The sequence below is a fragment of the Convolutriloba macropyga genome, chromosome 15, assembly GCF_964194025.1.
Source record: "Convolutriloba macropyga chromosome 15, txConMacr16.3, whole genome shotgun sequence".
NCBI lineage: Eukaryota > Metazoa > Xenacoelomorpha > Acoela > Convolutidae > Convolutriloba > Convolutriloba macropyga.
The window spans coordinates 12,850,842-12,866,711 of record NC_134482.1 but is presented as its reverse complement, the minus strand read 5'-3'; the positions used below and the strand labels follow the sequence as shown (position 1 = coordinate 12,866,711).

The 15,870-nt window shown below is 35.5% G+C and overlaps 1 protein-coding gene across 1 annotated transcript in view; it reads left to right on the top strand.

Moving 5' to 3' along the window:
- Positions 1-15,870, top strand: part of LOC142354089 (transmembrane protease serine 11B-like protein) — a 43,061-nt gene that overhangs the window by 16,081 nt on the left and 11,110 nt on the right. Inside the window, exon 2 of the mRNA XM_075406362.1 lies at positions 4,027-4,142. Coding sequence (XP_075262477.1) covers positions 4,027-4,142 — 116 coding nt within the window. The remainder of the gene's footprint in view (positions 1-4,026; positions 4,143-15,870) is intronic.

Below are 15,870 nucleotides of genomic sequence, written 5' to 3'. Positions count from 1 at the left end.
GGTAGCAATTACCGATGCCAAGAGATTGATACAACCATTATAACTTTGATTGATTTTAATCTCTTTTTTATAAGGCCTGAGATTTCCTAATTTCACAGATTTTAGACTTCTTAAATAGTTTAAAAACTCGCGTTAAAATGTTTCCTTTTGAAAATTGATTTGAGATCTTACGGATTTGATGGAGTTTTCCTAGTCCGAATCAAATTACAAAGTCTTTTCTTTTCTTAAAACAAATTTTTCAATCGATTTACCCCCATTTTTTAAGCTTACCCCTGGCAAACGAACTCATAGTCATAAAAGTCTTGTCCGGATATATCATCGGAATTTTTGCTGACCTTTGTCTCGTTCTAAAGTGCATATTTCCTGTCGCGATAGGCTCTGAAAGAGCTCGTACATATTCATTAGGCTTCAAGAAGCCAGCAGGCATATTCTTAGCTTTTCAATCTTAAACTTTTAGGTTGTCAATTGTCTTTTTAAAGACTCCGTGCTATGAGTGGAAAAATTTTTTGAAGGACATTGCAAGATGCTTGCAAGATTTTTAATACTCTTATAGCCCCAATTTGATCACGTCAGTGAAAAGAATCTGCATCGCTACCCCATAGATTTTTGCAGTCTCTCTTTTGTTGCTACTATTGCTATTTAAAAGCAAGCTGAGGTGCCAGATCGCCAGTACATTTGTCTGAATGAAAACACGATTTTCTGGAACTTGGGACCCCAGAGCGCATTAAATTCATTTCAGGCCATTTTGGAACTCGGTGAAAGTTTTCACTTGAGTGAGGAATCAAGTAGGTGTGGTGAAAAAACCATTAGCTCAAATGTTATTGTTTTTTTTTTCAATTTAGAGTTGAAAGAAGAGGTAAAAAATTCAGAACAGTTTATTCAGCATTCCTGCTAAAATCCACGCTCAAGTGAAAAGTGTCAATAAGTTTAAAATGGTAAACAATCTTAGTCAAAAAAAGACACAACCCGAAGGTTGGTGGCAGAGCAAATCAGCGCTAATCAGTCTAAAGACACTCTGTTTTTTAGGATGGCCAGTACACTGTTCGTGTTGCAACTTACAATGGTCAGTCTTAATCTTTGAATGAAATTCACTTCAAGAAAAATTATATGTTCAGCTTAATTCCCGCCAACAAGGTTTGATTTATTTCCGATTCGAGCTTCTGCGTGGGTAATTGTAACATTTAATTTGAATAGCAAGTCGTAACCACTAAACTAAATGGGTTCTCTGGTATTTGCCTACAAGCTAGCTTAAGTATAAATAACGTGAAGACTACTATGGTAATTACCAGAAGCAACAAAAGTATAACAGTATTCCGCTCAGACTTAATTTTAGAGTATGATTATTTTTCAGACTATACAGAATAAGTTTAGCCTGGGCGAATTCTATGACCTCAATATTATCTTTATGTTGAAAAACTGCTCATAAGGAGACTTAAAATATTTATGGAGATGCCATGTTTCACATCTGAAATAAGTTTTTACACTTAAAAATGTGTTGATTCAGCGCTGAAATGCTCTGAGCCTCAATTCCGGGAACCAGCATGTTGTCTTGTTTTGTAGTATTTCACGTAAAGAACTAGAGAAAACTGCTGAAGTTTAAACATATCTCAATATAGGATCTGGAGCGATAGCCCGGTTTCAGCCAGATGTTTTACTGCTCATATTGTAAAATTTTAATTGTACCAACTGTTTTTGACCGATTTCTTAACTTTACTTCAAAATATTTCAACATGAGATGAACGCATTTTGAAAATTTTGTCTAGAGCTTGTCCGTATGTATATAAGTATTGCAGGGGTGAACAAACTCACCTTTGACCGCGCACAACAACCTTATAAAATGCTTTGAACGTTTTCGAAATTGTGGTGTACGCAAGATAGCCTGTTAATTGTACAAAAATCTGGACATAAAGGCACTAAAGTCATGCTCATTTTTGAGCTCACGATTAACGCAATAAAAAAAATTGTAAACAAAGAATTCTGGGCATAACCGTTTTTTGTCTGAAACGGTCTGGATATTTGCATTTTCATTTGGAAGCGTAGATTCATGTCTAATTCCGTTTCCGGACCCCAACCTCGGCCAGAAAAAGGTGGCCGAAAACAGTATTAGAATCGGATGCACCAAGGCGTGAGTCCATCAACAGTTATAACCGAAGTAAAAGTTGATTAAATACATTACACCCCGGATCATGGTAACATAGTAACTCAGCGCTGAATCATAGTATTTCAATTCTGCGATTTTACCCTGCACAGTACTATATTCATGTCATTTTTTACGCTGATCATGGTAAAAATACAGAACAAAAAAATGTTACTCTGAAATTAATCTGCGCAGATCATTTTTACAGTCTGTGCAAGGTCTGCTCAGCAAAACTTTACAGACTGCACAGCCGAACTTTACAGACTGCACGTCCGAATTTCAGTCCGTTTTTAAATACCTACGGCTGAGGTGCACTCCGTTTTTAGCTACCTACGGCTGAAGAGCAATCCATGATCTAGTACCTACGGCTGAGGGGCAGTCCAGAATCTAGTACCTACGGCTGAGGGGCAGTCCAGTCGGCTGGACCTTCGGCTGAAGGATGATCCATGGGACAAGACCTTCAACTGAGTCGTAGTCCAGAGGACCAGACCTTTAACTGAAGTGGAGTCCGATGGATCGAACCTTTAACAGAAGATCATTCCAATGGGCCACCCCTTCGTCTGAGGAGGAGATAAATTTATTTTGAACTAAATTGAAGCAAATGCGTAAGAATCATTGATTTACTAATAAATATATAAATATTTTCAGTTACTCGTTCCAGTTATAATTGAGTTAGATCCCTTTCGAATTGAACTGATTGAACTTCATTTCGTACTGAATTGAACCAGCGCATTTTAGTGTCACCACCGTCGATGCGTCAATCATGTAGACGGAGTCATTTGGTCTAGTTTCAATTGAACCAGCACTGAACCAGCACTGATCGTTGAAGTAGCACATAAAATAATCACAAAAAAACGTTTCACACATAGAACGGCCTAACTTTAGACAGTCTTGTTACAAGAGTTTTTATAGCTTTCTTTTTGCTTGACTTTTTCATGCCTCTACTTAATCCTTTCGGGCACAGGTTCGTTTCAGTTCCAGTTTAAGTTACTACGTTTCGCTCGCTTTAGATCAATACTTTTTACCAATACGTTTTAGACCCGGACCTTAGTAAATCCGGGGGGGGGGGTCATATCAGCCGGGGGGGGGGGGGTGGTCCGATGACCCCCACCCCAAATTTGCAAAGAGTCGTATCATATCTGAGGAATCCCTTCAATACTTTTAATTTTTTTTATTGTTTTGACCCCTCTTGAGGGGGGGGGGGGGGGGAGGAACTATATACGCAGAAATAACAATACTGTAACAGCAAAAGGTCAAAAGTATCGACCCGGACCTTAGTGCCATAGTATTTCAGTGCTGAGACGTTGTATTCCACTTGTATCCGTTTCCGTTGAGCTAAAACTAAAACATTAATACAAAACTCCATTCCTATCTGAAATAAAAACCATAAAAATCTAAGAATCGCAAGGTTCCGGTCATCCGGCTCGTATTTACTGGTTTTGACGGGTGTTTTTTGTAATGCCTAAACGTTGTTTTCAATGTTTTAAGATATAATCTCATCGTCATGCTCAAATTGTGCATCGCCCAAAATTTCAAATTTTTTTCGAAATTTTCAAATTTTATCATGATTTTGCTATGAACATCATGAGAATCAAAACCAAGAATGCACAGTCTATTTTCAGAAAAAAAGTATCTATGCGACCTATCCTGCACATTATGAGTGGCAAAATACTCTTAAGATACACTGATACACTACTGATCCGACGATATACAATTGGAATACAATGTTTCAGTCCTGAGATACTATGGCACTAGGGTCTGGGACGGTTGATGATTAACCCCCCCCCCCCTTGAGCTTATTCGACAACTCAGTATCGCCTCTGATATTGACGTCTTCTTGATCCATTTATCACTTTGTTATAATAATCATGAGTTAAGTATTGTTTCAGTGTCGATTTGTGACAACGTATCAGTAGTCGATGGAATCTTTACAGACGGCTTCCCATATACGAAAGAGTATGCTGTCGATAAGATTATCATTCATGAGAATCTTAATAAATCAAGCGTAAGTAAATTATTTCTTCCTGTAATGATTCCGCTTTCAGTAACCAAGTCAAATATATCCAGTATTTTAGCTAACAAAAACTTCACCGGTTACAAAGTTGCAATCTTAATTCCAAATCAGTTGTGATTTCATTGCCAAAAATTATGCATGTAGTAGATATACCCCTTATACATTAAGTAGAGAGGGAAATTACAATTTTTAGGATTGGTTATACGCAAAACTTTTTACCCGAAGAAGGGATTGAACCCGTGACAGCCAGGTTATGAGCTTTGATGCTTAAAACCTAGAGGTCACGTGTTCAATAATTTCCGGAGTAAAAAATGCAAAAAATTTTTTTAAAAGAGCTAGATTTAGATATATGCGTCGCACTGATGATGGTGTGACAGGTTGTTGAGCAACTAAAAACAACCAAAAGTCTCAAAACACCTTTGAGTTATTTCTTTTTGATCTAGCCAATTAATTTTTCACAGTTGATCAAGAAATTCCATTTAAAAAGAGCTGCAAAAAGAAACTCAAGTTTTGAATATATAGAATTTTAAGTTCTTAAATGTCAAAAAAAGACAATACGTTCAAACAGGAAATCATAAATAAAGCAATAATTCATTAATCAATGATGTTTTTCAAGAATCGGCAATTGGACGACTATTCTTCCTACTATTCATTCAAAATCTTCCTGAGTGCCCGATAAAGTCAAAATTAGCTATCTTTATTGACGATATAGATGACATTAAAAATATATAAAACACAACATGGAAAAATCAGAAAAAGATTGCTCTTGGATGTTCACGAAAAAATTACCATTCAGTTTTGCGAGAACTAAAAGAAATAATTTTAAAATTTCAAAGAAAAACGTCCAAAGCCAAAAAAATGTGTTAGAATTTTGATCAGAAGGAATAGAGGGCACAAAAACCGTTGAAATTTGATTATCGATAGATAATCATTAGATCTTCATGTAGCAAAAGCGAAACCTCGCGTAGTTTTTCACTTGACCTCCTTTTCAGACAGAAACTTTTGATATAATAGTTTACGTTTATGTTCACATATACATTAAGGAGCTCTGGTTTTCGGTTGCTCAAAAAAAGTTCTAAAAGGTATATAGAATGGACTGAACACAAAATTTTGAGAAATATTTTTCGTTAGAAAACTTTGATAGCTGGAGAGTTCTGAGAAAAAAGGGTCTTTCTGTCCAACAATTGCTTTTTCATGAGTGCTTTGAAACAATGATTAATTATATTTAAAAAGATTTTGAAAAATTTGAAAACAGCAACTGCAAATATAGAGTAACCTGGCGAGAATACGGAATCATTACAGTGCAGAGGTATACCCAAATCGTCACGGGCAGATATGCCCGATGTGTGTATCTCGTGTTCGTTTTTTCTATGTTAATACATTGAAAGTGGTACAATATTGCGGAAAATAGCCACTTTAGCAGAAACCGGCAAAATGGAAGGGAATATCGTATCCCGTGTTCGCAAAAGTGTCCTAATTTTAGCCGCGAAATACAAGTACAACCTCAATAACCTATTTTTCGCGCGAGTTGCATCACGCATCCGCTCAATTTACGTATCGATTTTTCGCACGCAATGTAGCTCGATTTCGCATATAATCCGCAATTAAGCCTAAATTAATTACTACTTATTTAATTGAGCCTTACTTATTACTACTAGTAGTACTTTATTACTACTTTATTACTACGTATAGTACTTTGTTGCTACTTATTACTACTTATTAGTACTATTTATTACTACTTATTAAAATTGGCCAGTCCCACATTGATATACAAAGCCTTTGACGTGCGAGGGATTTTTCGAAAAAAAATCACTTTTTGTGGTTGCATGTATTTAAAGTACTTTAAAGCTTTGAAAGCTTCAATTAAATCTTTATTAAAGTGCTTATTGCTTGCTCAAAATGCGCTCGGATAATAGATACCTAAATTGAGCGGAAACGTGCTACACGATTTGTTACCTACTTTTCGCACCGAATGTTCTTTTATTTCGCAAAATTGGCGGAACCCCTTTTGCGAAAAGTAAGATACAAAGGAAATCTCCTAATTTCGTTCATTGTATGTATCTAATTTTCGAGCCAATTTTACTAAGGCGGAAGTTTTGGGTTATACCTCTGCATCGTAATGATCCTAGAAGAAAATGAACCGTTGCTAGGAACAGTAGTTTGATTTTCACAAGGTTGAGAAAACTCAATTTATAACTAGCTTTTTTAAATTTCGTCTGACTATCTGTTTAATTACAGATACAATTCGAAAGGTCAAAAAAATTAAAAAATATATAGCTACAGACTCTTAGTAATTTTGTATCAGTGGAATCGTAAATATCACTGTGCTGTTTTTTGTTAACAGAACCAAAGGTTTTCAATTATTTTCCCACTTCTCTCTTTGCAAAAGACGCATTTTTCGGGATATTTTGTGTTTATCCCACATCTCATAAGAGACTCTAACTTATTTTGAAAGTTAATGAAAACATTTTTAGTCAAGGGACATCATTTTGACGTGTCTTTTGGCCTAACTGACTGTATCCCCAAATACATAACTGCACATTATTTAATTATAACGAATAATTTGAAAGTTAGATTGGTATTTGGAGAAATATTTTATTACTATCATTTGTTTCTTGCTGTGAGAGTTCATTGTTTCATTTCATCTCTGTTAAAAAAAATGAGTTTTTGTTTGCAAGCTAAGGTCACGTTTCTCGAAACAAATCTTCATAAGTGCTTGCATACAAGGTGTACACTTGAGAAAACGACTTAGAGATAGGTTATATAAAAAATTGTACAAAAACTACTGGCCGACTTTATTATCGATTAAGGAAAATCTGATTAGCTTCTGCTTCAATTCGCGAAACTTCTACAAATACCACGCTGTAAAATTTTTTTATTTTATTGACACAAGTTCTGATTAAATGATTACGTAAACGCAACTCATAACATTTTGTCTTCATGTTGAAAGACTTTTCAACAGAAAACAAATTTGTCAAGAAATTTTCTCTTAAGTGGCGTTTTCAGCGCAAGCTGCTCTTAACGTGAAGTAGGAGACATCTTAAAATTATTATAATAATAACCAAGTGAAAATGATGGGAACACAAAAAACCTCTTAGTGCAAATGATTTAATTATTACATTCAGTTTGACTGTTAGATTGGTATTTGGATAAAATTTTTATTGCCATCAACATGTAGCAGTGAAAATACTGAATGTGCACCTTCAACCAATCAGAGACTGAGAAGACACTATTCTCTTTTATATAGAGAGAACTGAACTAACTGTAGTCAGACGTTTAGATAGATACAAAATGTGTAAACCATTGACTCCGGTGCTATACTTCTTAACCACCGTAATAATAGAAGTTTACTCTCAGTGTTTTATAGAGTCGGTTAGTCTTAGAGATATAGGTAAGTCTACTTCGCGCGCAGAAATAAGTAGCTCTAGCTCTTCATATTTTAAGGCTGTAAAAGGAGCCCACATCGGGTCTGCCTTAACTGGTGCGACCAGTGAGTTAACAAAGTCTAACCGTGAAACAATCTCACACAAAACACCTTTTTCACTGGTGAAAAAGAAACTTAGAACTAGATTACATAGCTTTTTACTCGTTATCTATTTAAAATATATGAAAAATGGGAACACAGCCCCAACAAAACAAAAACTAATAATATCTAAACAAAAGAAATAACCAAAATGGATCATCACATTGAGCAACCCTCTCTTCCCACGTACCGACACACTCGGACAAATTACAACTATCTGTTCTTTCACAACAGAACAGGCGTTTAACACGCGAAATTCTACCCTTTGAGGTTAAACACTATCAACACCAAGATCAGTTAAATATATTCTTGAATACAGCAAAACAGCTTGAAAACCACTACATTGCAATAGAACAACAACCTCACCTCTCTTTACAAGAAAAAGGCATCACAGGTTTCACGAACCGCCTTTCTTTCATACTTAGTTGAAAATTACGGAACTCAACTCACAAAAGGTTCAGCTCTTTTCATTTTTGACCCACTCACAAATAGTTATATCTCGCTAATATACGATACTCTGTTTCACCCATTAGCAGACACACTCTTTGAATTCCTTAACGGAATATGGTCTGAAGAACAACCCTCGGATAGAGATAGATTGTTTAGAAAATCTTCCTTCAAATTTCTTAAACGCCTTGCACCGGCACTTAATACTAATGCTTCACACTCTCGAAAAGAAAGCGTACACAAAATCGCTAGACAGGAAACAGAAAGATTCACTCAACTTCTCAGAATATACATAAGCTCTGTCACAGATGCAGACTTAAACGAAGAAGAGATTACTGATTCTCTTACACTTTTATCTTGGTATCTACACAGATTTTGGAAAAGTCTGGTTAGACACATCTTTTCAGCCACCAAACTAATAGCAGAAACTTATCCACGAATGATCACCAAATTATCAGAAACACTTTCATTATATATATATGACACAAATTTGTTTCCACAAAATTTCGTAAACATCACGGAAATCCCATCGGAAACTTTACAAAAATTATCCAGTAACCTCCAAAACAAAATAATTAAAAATTATAATGCGGAAACACAACCATTTACTTGTACGAATATCACAGAGAATACAAACACTTCTCTAGAAGTCTCAACCATTGAAAATATGGAAACAGTAATTCACTCTCAACAATTAAAAAGTCGTATAAACAAAACTACAGAAACAGATTTCAACTCAACATTTTTAGATGATGGTATACTCTTTTCATCACACACGGTAAACACACTAATTGATCTTGAAGACAATGATCAAAGAAATAACTCTACTGCAAATACCACTGAAAACACAAATATTTGAACTCAACAACCTGACAACCTGTCAACTCACCTGAATTGACCCAAAATTCAAATCCATTAAACACAACTATACCACCATTACCAAATGTAAACACACCTATACCACGTCTACACAGACAGGACTCCGTACACTTTAATACCGAACCCGTCATTTTAAATAACTCAACCCAACCCACACAGGAGACTAATCAAAGTATACAAATCACTCCACAACAATCAGTAAATATCGTAAGACAGATAAATTCACAGAGTACACAACAAAGTACAAACGCACCGACTCCTTATTATTTACAAGCGGCTTCTACACAAACGCTTTCACCCGTAGTTCGTAGGAATACACAAATGATGTTTCCCTACATAGGCGGCTCGGTGCCAATGCAACAGTCTTTACGACCGTTTGATGGTACTGATCCCATCTATACAGCAGAAAATTTTTTAAATGCTGTCACAGCAAACATGGCAATGACAGCAGGACCAGAGCAAACTGATTCACCATTGCATGAAACCTGGATCTTGAGACGGATCGCCATAATCCAAACGGCCCTAATAGGACCAGCACAACAATGGTATTCACATCTTCCACAAGACATTAAAAATTGGCAAGCATTTTGCTGCGAATTTCAGAAAACATTCGGTAATCAACAATCGCAAACACAAGCGAAATTAATACTAGAAGGCATAACACGTGCTTCTGGTGAACAAATTAAAACGCTAGCACTTAGAACAGAACAAATGACTCGAAAAGCATATGTTAACAATGCCCCGGATATGCGGAACGCACAAATGAATGACGCACTCGTCAAAGCATTTGATCCGCACTTAGCTAGAATAGCACTCAAAAAGATTGCAAATCACAAATCAACCGCATTGGAAGCACAACTTCCATTCGCACAACTTGTTGAAAAAATACACCAAGAAGATACTACAAGAACACATATCGATAGACACAAATTGAATACAAATTCCACTCTTTCACCCTCAATTAAAACTCTCTCCCTTGAGATAAATAATCTCACAGTAGATGATATACACGCAATGGAACAAGATATTGCTCACGGAATAAACGTAGTACGATACAATCATGTACGCTCAAATGACCCTAATTTTAGAGGAAAACCACTGTTCCTAAAATTTTGCAACAAATGCTCACGTTCAGGACATAGTATTTCAACGTGCCATGAGAAGAGGTACACAAAACCACTGGAAAAACCTAATTTTCAAAAACAAACTTTTAATCAAGCAATGAAAGGTAATCAAAACCTTCCCAACAGACAAGTCACATCGAATAATTTGACAGGTAAACCACTACCATTTTCACGTCGCTCTCGCAGCAATAGCAGAGAACAAAGAAATCACTCAAAATAAATTCTCACAAAATAACTCAAAACCCTATTACAGAAATAACAATTTCAAACCACCGAGTAGAAACGGTTCACCATACCCAAGACCAAATTTCCAAAATAATTCACATTAAAATTCTAGACCACAATCACCTCACTATAATCGAGACGGAAATCGTTCACGACGACCGTTCTCACGAAATAGACTATGTAATGTTAGGAATTATATTAATTCATTGCTAGAACAAGAACAAGCAGACAACACTACTTCAAACACTGAAATTAGCGACTCTACAAATGTCTCCGAGGAAACGCTCCTCGAACAACAATTTAATGATTTGTTTTTAGAACTAAATCAGGATACACAAGATGAATATTTTAATTGCAAAGAAGAATGTAACACTCTCAGAGAAGATCACATCCTCTCCACTTCTTTTAAAAATAACATATGGTACTACAACTCACAATATACACACAACAAACACTCGATCATAAGCGAACAATCTCTCCACCACATCCAGAAACAGATTTTTTAATAGAGTCTGGTGCAACACTTAATGTACTAATTACTGACACTTGGAACGAAATCGAAAAATATCACAAATTACACCTGAAAGCATCAACATTTGTTCTCTCTACAGCAAATAATTTTAAATTGCAGTCAAAGAGTACAGTAAAACTTACACTCTACTTAGATGTAACCGAGAGTCGTACTCTCAAAAACACTTCGTTTACACTCACTCTCCATGTATCGTACACCAAATTTAATATTCTAGGCACACCCTTCCTAGAAAAATACGTAGATTCAATAAAATGTTTATCTCATACACTCGAGATCAAACAAAATAATGATATAAAATCACTCAAATTTTATGATTTGTCAATTAAACCACACCCATATTATTCACGATTATTTCCATTAATTGGAGATCACTCAATCTATTTCACACCATCCGAATACTGTATTTTAACATATTCCTTAACTGCATATGAACGTAAAAAAAATGCGAGCGGTACTATCCTTTATGAATCTGATTTCTCATTTGTAACACTACAAAAGAATATGTTTTTCTCCATAAAGGATATAAAAAATCTCGAATGTCTTTACCAATCAATTATTCAAAACTTAATACAAAATTCTTTGCATCACCCATTAACACTCGAAAAGGAATAATTGGAAATGCACAACAAGATGATTCACTCAACGTCTATCGAAACACAAATTATCGCATAAATGAACTCACAGAATTCATGGATGCTTATACCCTAATTTACCTCACTCAAGGTACGTGAGAAACACTTAAAAAGCTCTATTGATTAAATCTTAGTAAACAACAAGAACGCGAATACAAATCACAACAGAAAAATTCACCATACCCTTTGATGTTTCAAAATTCGCCGAAACAGATAAAGAATTTCTCACCATGTTTAATTTAGAAAACACAAAGTTAACTCAAACACAATTTGAAAAGTTAGCACAACATCCCACACATTTTAAAAAGTGCTATGCAACTCCAAAAATCGATGTTAGGAAAATTTAAGTAGAACTAAACCTTCCCCTAAAAGCAACCGCTATCATTAAGAAGCAAAGAGCTACTCGTCTTCCACTACAATTACAAGATAGAGAACAATACTTACTCGACATCTTAACAGACTTTGATATCATAGCACCTGTTAATACAGACTCTTTGACCACCGGAAATATATTCATTAAACCGGAGAATCTTTTAAAAATGTCTTAGACAATCGTCAATTAAACACAATGATTGACGAAACAAAATGTTGTTGGCCCATAGAACCAATCCAAGTTATTCTAACACGGATTAAAGGACAAATTTTCTCTATAGCCGACATGAAAACTGCATACAATCAAAATCCACTCGATAAACCATCACAAAGACTCACAAATTTTGTGATTGCTGGACAACAATACTGTTTCAAACGCTTATTCTATGCTATTTCTGTCGTCCCAGCAGCTTTCTCATCTTTCATGAGCAGTATTTTTACACCACTAATTCGAAAAAATAAAATAATCACCTATATGAAAGACATTTTCATCCAAGACACAACAACAGACACAATGTTGCTAACACTTACTCAATATCATACTATTTTAGAGAATGAAAATCTCAAAGCCACTCCAGACAGATCTTTCTTTTTTTCTAGACTTGGTTAATTTTTTAGGAAACCTATTTCAAAATACTCACATACACCCACTCACAAAAATATCCTATCAAAAATAGACAAATTTTTAAAACTACAACCACCCAAGAAAAAAAATGAAATACAAAACTATGTCGGATTTCTCACCTTTTTTCTTCAAAATTCATATACAACCTACAAGTCAATTTTCGACATTTATATCTCCAACTCAGAGATACAACAGATTTTTAATGGAATCCTGAATTGCAACAAACGTTTGGTAGAGTCAAAAAAGAACTTTCGCAATTCCTAATTCAGAAAAACCTTTCTATATTCTGCGCGATGCCTCTAACTATGGCATTGGATCTGCAATCCTCCAAAAAAATCAATTTTGAAAAATGGATTTAGTATCGGCAAATTCTCATCTAATTTCAACCACAGAACTTAGACTATCCACCATTCTTCGCGAATGCTTAGCTATCATATATGCACTTTCAGAAAATGAATTCCTTATTCAAGGATCCAAACACCCAATAATATTATACAATGACCACAAAAAAATCTTATTCTTATTTACACACAAGAATAAACCAAATCACAGAGTTTACAAATTCCAATTAACACTAATGAAATTCCCAAATTTACACATAGTTTGGACGGAAGGGGAAAATCTTTCACTTCCAGATCTACGAAGTCGCTCAGTGACGACAACAACTCAAGACAAACACCGTATTCACACAGTCGAAATACCAGATTCGATTAAATTCTTTAAGACGCTCAACAAAATACACAACCTATACAGTGTCACTAAGCTGTATCAAAAAAACACTTTAATTCTGTATCTACAGACACTCATGTAGAATCACCACACTTTCCAATTTACTCACAGATTAAAGATAATTATTTTAAAAAACAACTAAAAAATGATCTTTATCTCCCAGTCTCACACTATGCATTTAAAACCAAAGCACAGCCTTTGGAAAACATGCAACAAAAACTAAAACAGTTTAAAAAAACTACTCATTTACAGAGAATAATCCTATTATACAACACACAGAGGTCACATTAAACACAAATAAAACAGAACCTCTCATACAATCCAACCACGATGCAAACTACGCTGAATTACTAAATAGTATAAAATTTTCACTCCCAGCAATGGAAGACTTTATACCAATGTCACCCACCTTCTTTAACTACTTCTACGAAGAACAAACTGAAGTAAATGATACACTTCTCTATAAAACACAACAACAAGACCCAGTTCTAGGACAATTTTTTCTTTGGAAACACTATAAACCCCCCCAACCCCTTCACTAATTGTACGAGCAAATAAAGGATTACTACACTATTATCGACACTTCCAAAATTTAGCCATTAATGAAGATAATAATCTTTTGTGTTACATACACAAAACAACATCGCCAAAAATTTGCCTACAACTCTCTCTTCTTTTAGTTATTTTTCATAAAGCACACTCTCATGATCTTTCAGGACACCCTGGTCGTGAAAAAACACACGCAACAATCACGGAAAATTACTATTTTCCAATCATTAATACATGGATAGCAATACCTACACAAGGTTGCTTAAGTTGCCAAATTAGCAAATCCAGGCCAAACCTCCTAATGGCACCACAACAGCCATTTCTTGAAGTTTCACGATACTTCAATCACAGTATTTTAATGGATACAAAAGGTCCAATCTCACCGTCTTCTGAATGAAACTCTTACGCTTATGTTATTGTGGTCCCATTTACTCAAAGATATCCCCCCATCAAAGTCAAACGCAAATACACCAAACGCAAGCACAACAACAGCAACAAATAACTGCACAAAATTTATTACCATACTCTGGTTTTCTTCCAAATAAGACACTCCCTCGAACCACACTTATACCAGCTCCTCCACGAGCACCAAAACCTGAATTACTTAAATATTCAAACATTCCACAGTTTTCCACTCAACCAATAAATTTTGCAAACACGATAAGCTAGTGGCTCCGAATTGCCACAGCCAATTCACACTGTCTCAAATATTCACGATACCACACATGATATTAGCCTACTTTCTGATACTTCAAATTCTGATCCAATTAGTTCTCAATTTTCTTCACCTACTGCATCACACATTGCAAATAATTCTTTTAATCCGCCTCAAGGACACATAACTAATTTTGAACGCTTGTTATCACAAGCGCACTGAACCACTGCTTTCATATAGTTAATTCATCATCGTCTTTTCAAAGCTCACTACCACTCAGTTTTCCGGGTACATCACCCATCATCTCTCTAAGCTCCAATTCACCGACACCAGATCCTGATCAACATTCTCGCCACTGTATTAGGAAACAACCCGAACTTATCCAACTCTACTACTAAAATTAGATCCTAAATTCATTGTTGCCCCACCCGGCCTCTTTGGAGACCATAATAACTGAGAACAATTAAATAATTGGGCTAAACAAAGAATTTCTAAATCTTATAAAATAACACCAGTTCAAAAACAAAGAGATCACGAATTACTAAAGCAATCAAGAATCACACTTTCTGTTGAAATAATTGTTGAACAAGATAAACTTATTTTTCATCCACAAGCCGCAGCAGCGCCTATCTTTCGATTTAAAACACATCACACATCCCAACACTCCAAATACGCGCTTACGCCATACACGCTTAACTTAGCGATAGGGAAAGCTTTTGTCACAAAATCGCACTCAAAATAGGTTTTCGGTTTGATCACCATAATTGGTATGTTAATAATATGGAACAACATTTCTTTCCAACAGAAATTGAAGCTCGCCGAGAACTTGCACGCGTTGCCCTAATAAGCAAAAACCACTACTGCTCTCAAATGATTCAATTTGAAGTATTAGACGACACCCGCTGGCAAGCAAATATCGAAGAAAAACAAGACCGTTTAGAACTTATTAGATCGTTATAGACCTTTTTTTTCATCACTGAAGCATGGTTTATAACCCACGGGATCATAACTGGATCTCTAATACCACAGATAATCCCCAGGCTACTTGTCCCGGAAAAGACCCAGAACGCGACTATCATGTCAACCACACACTAGGATGGTCACTACAACTTACTAACATCACTCTCACATTTGATGTTGCCTCAGAACACATGTACTATAGCAAAATTCGCATAAAGTGTGATATAGAACGAGGTCACTGCCCTCCAAATCACGCTATTAAGGCCACAGTAATTGGGGAACCAGAAAACTACTGCCGTATTTTTGATGTTGGAGGATCATATGCACGCATGATTAAATTCCAAAAAAGATACTTTATTGAAACACTTGAAAATAATGAAACTAATTCTGGTCATAAACACAATGCTCACTTGAATTCAAGTCGTTTTCAAAAACACCTTTATGATTAATCTGCACTCTCTTGTTCC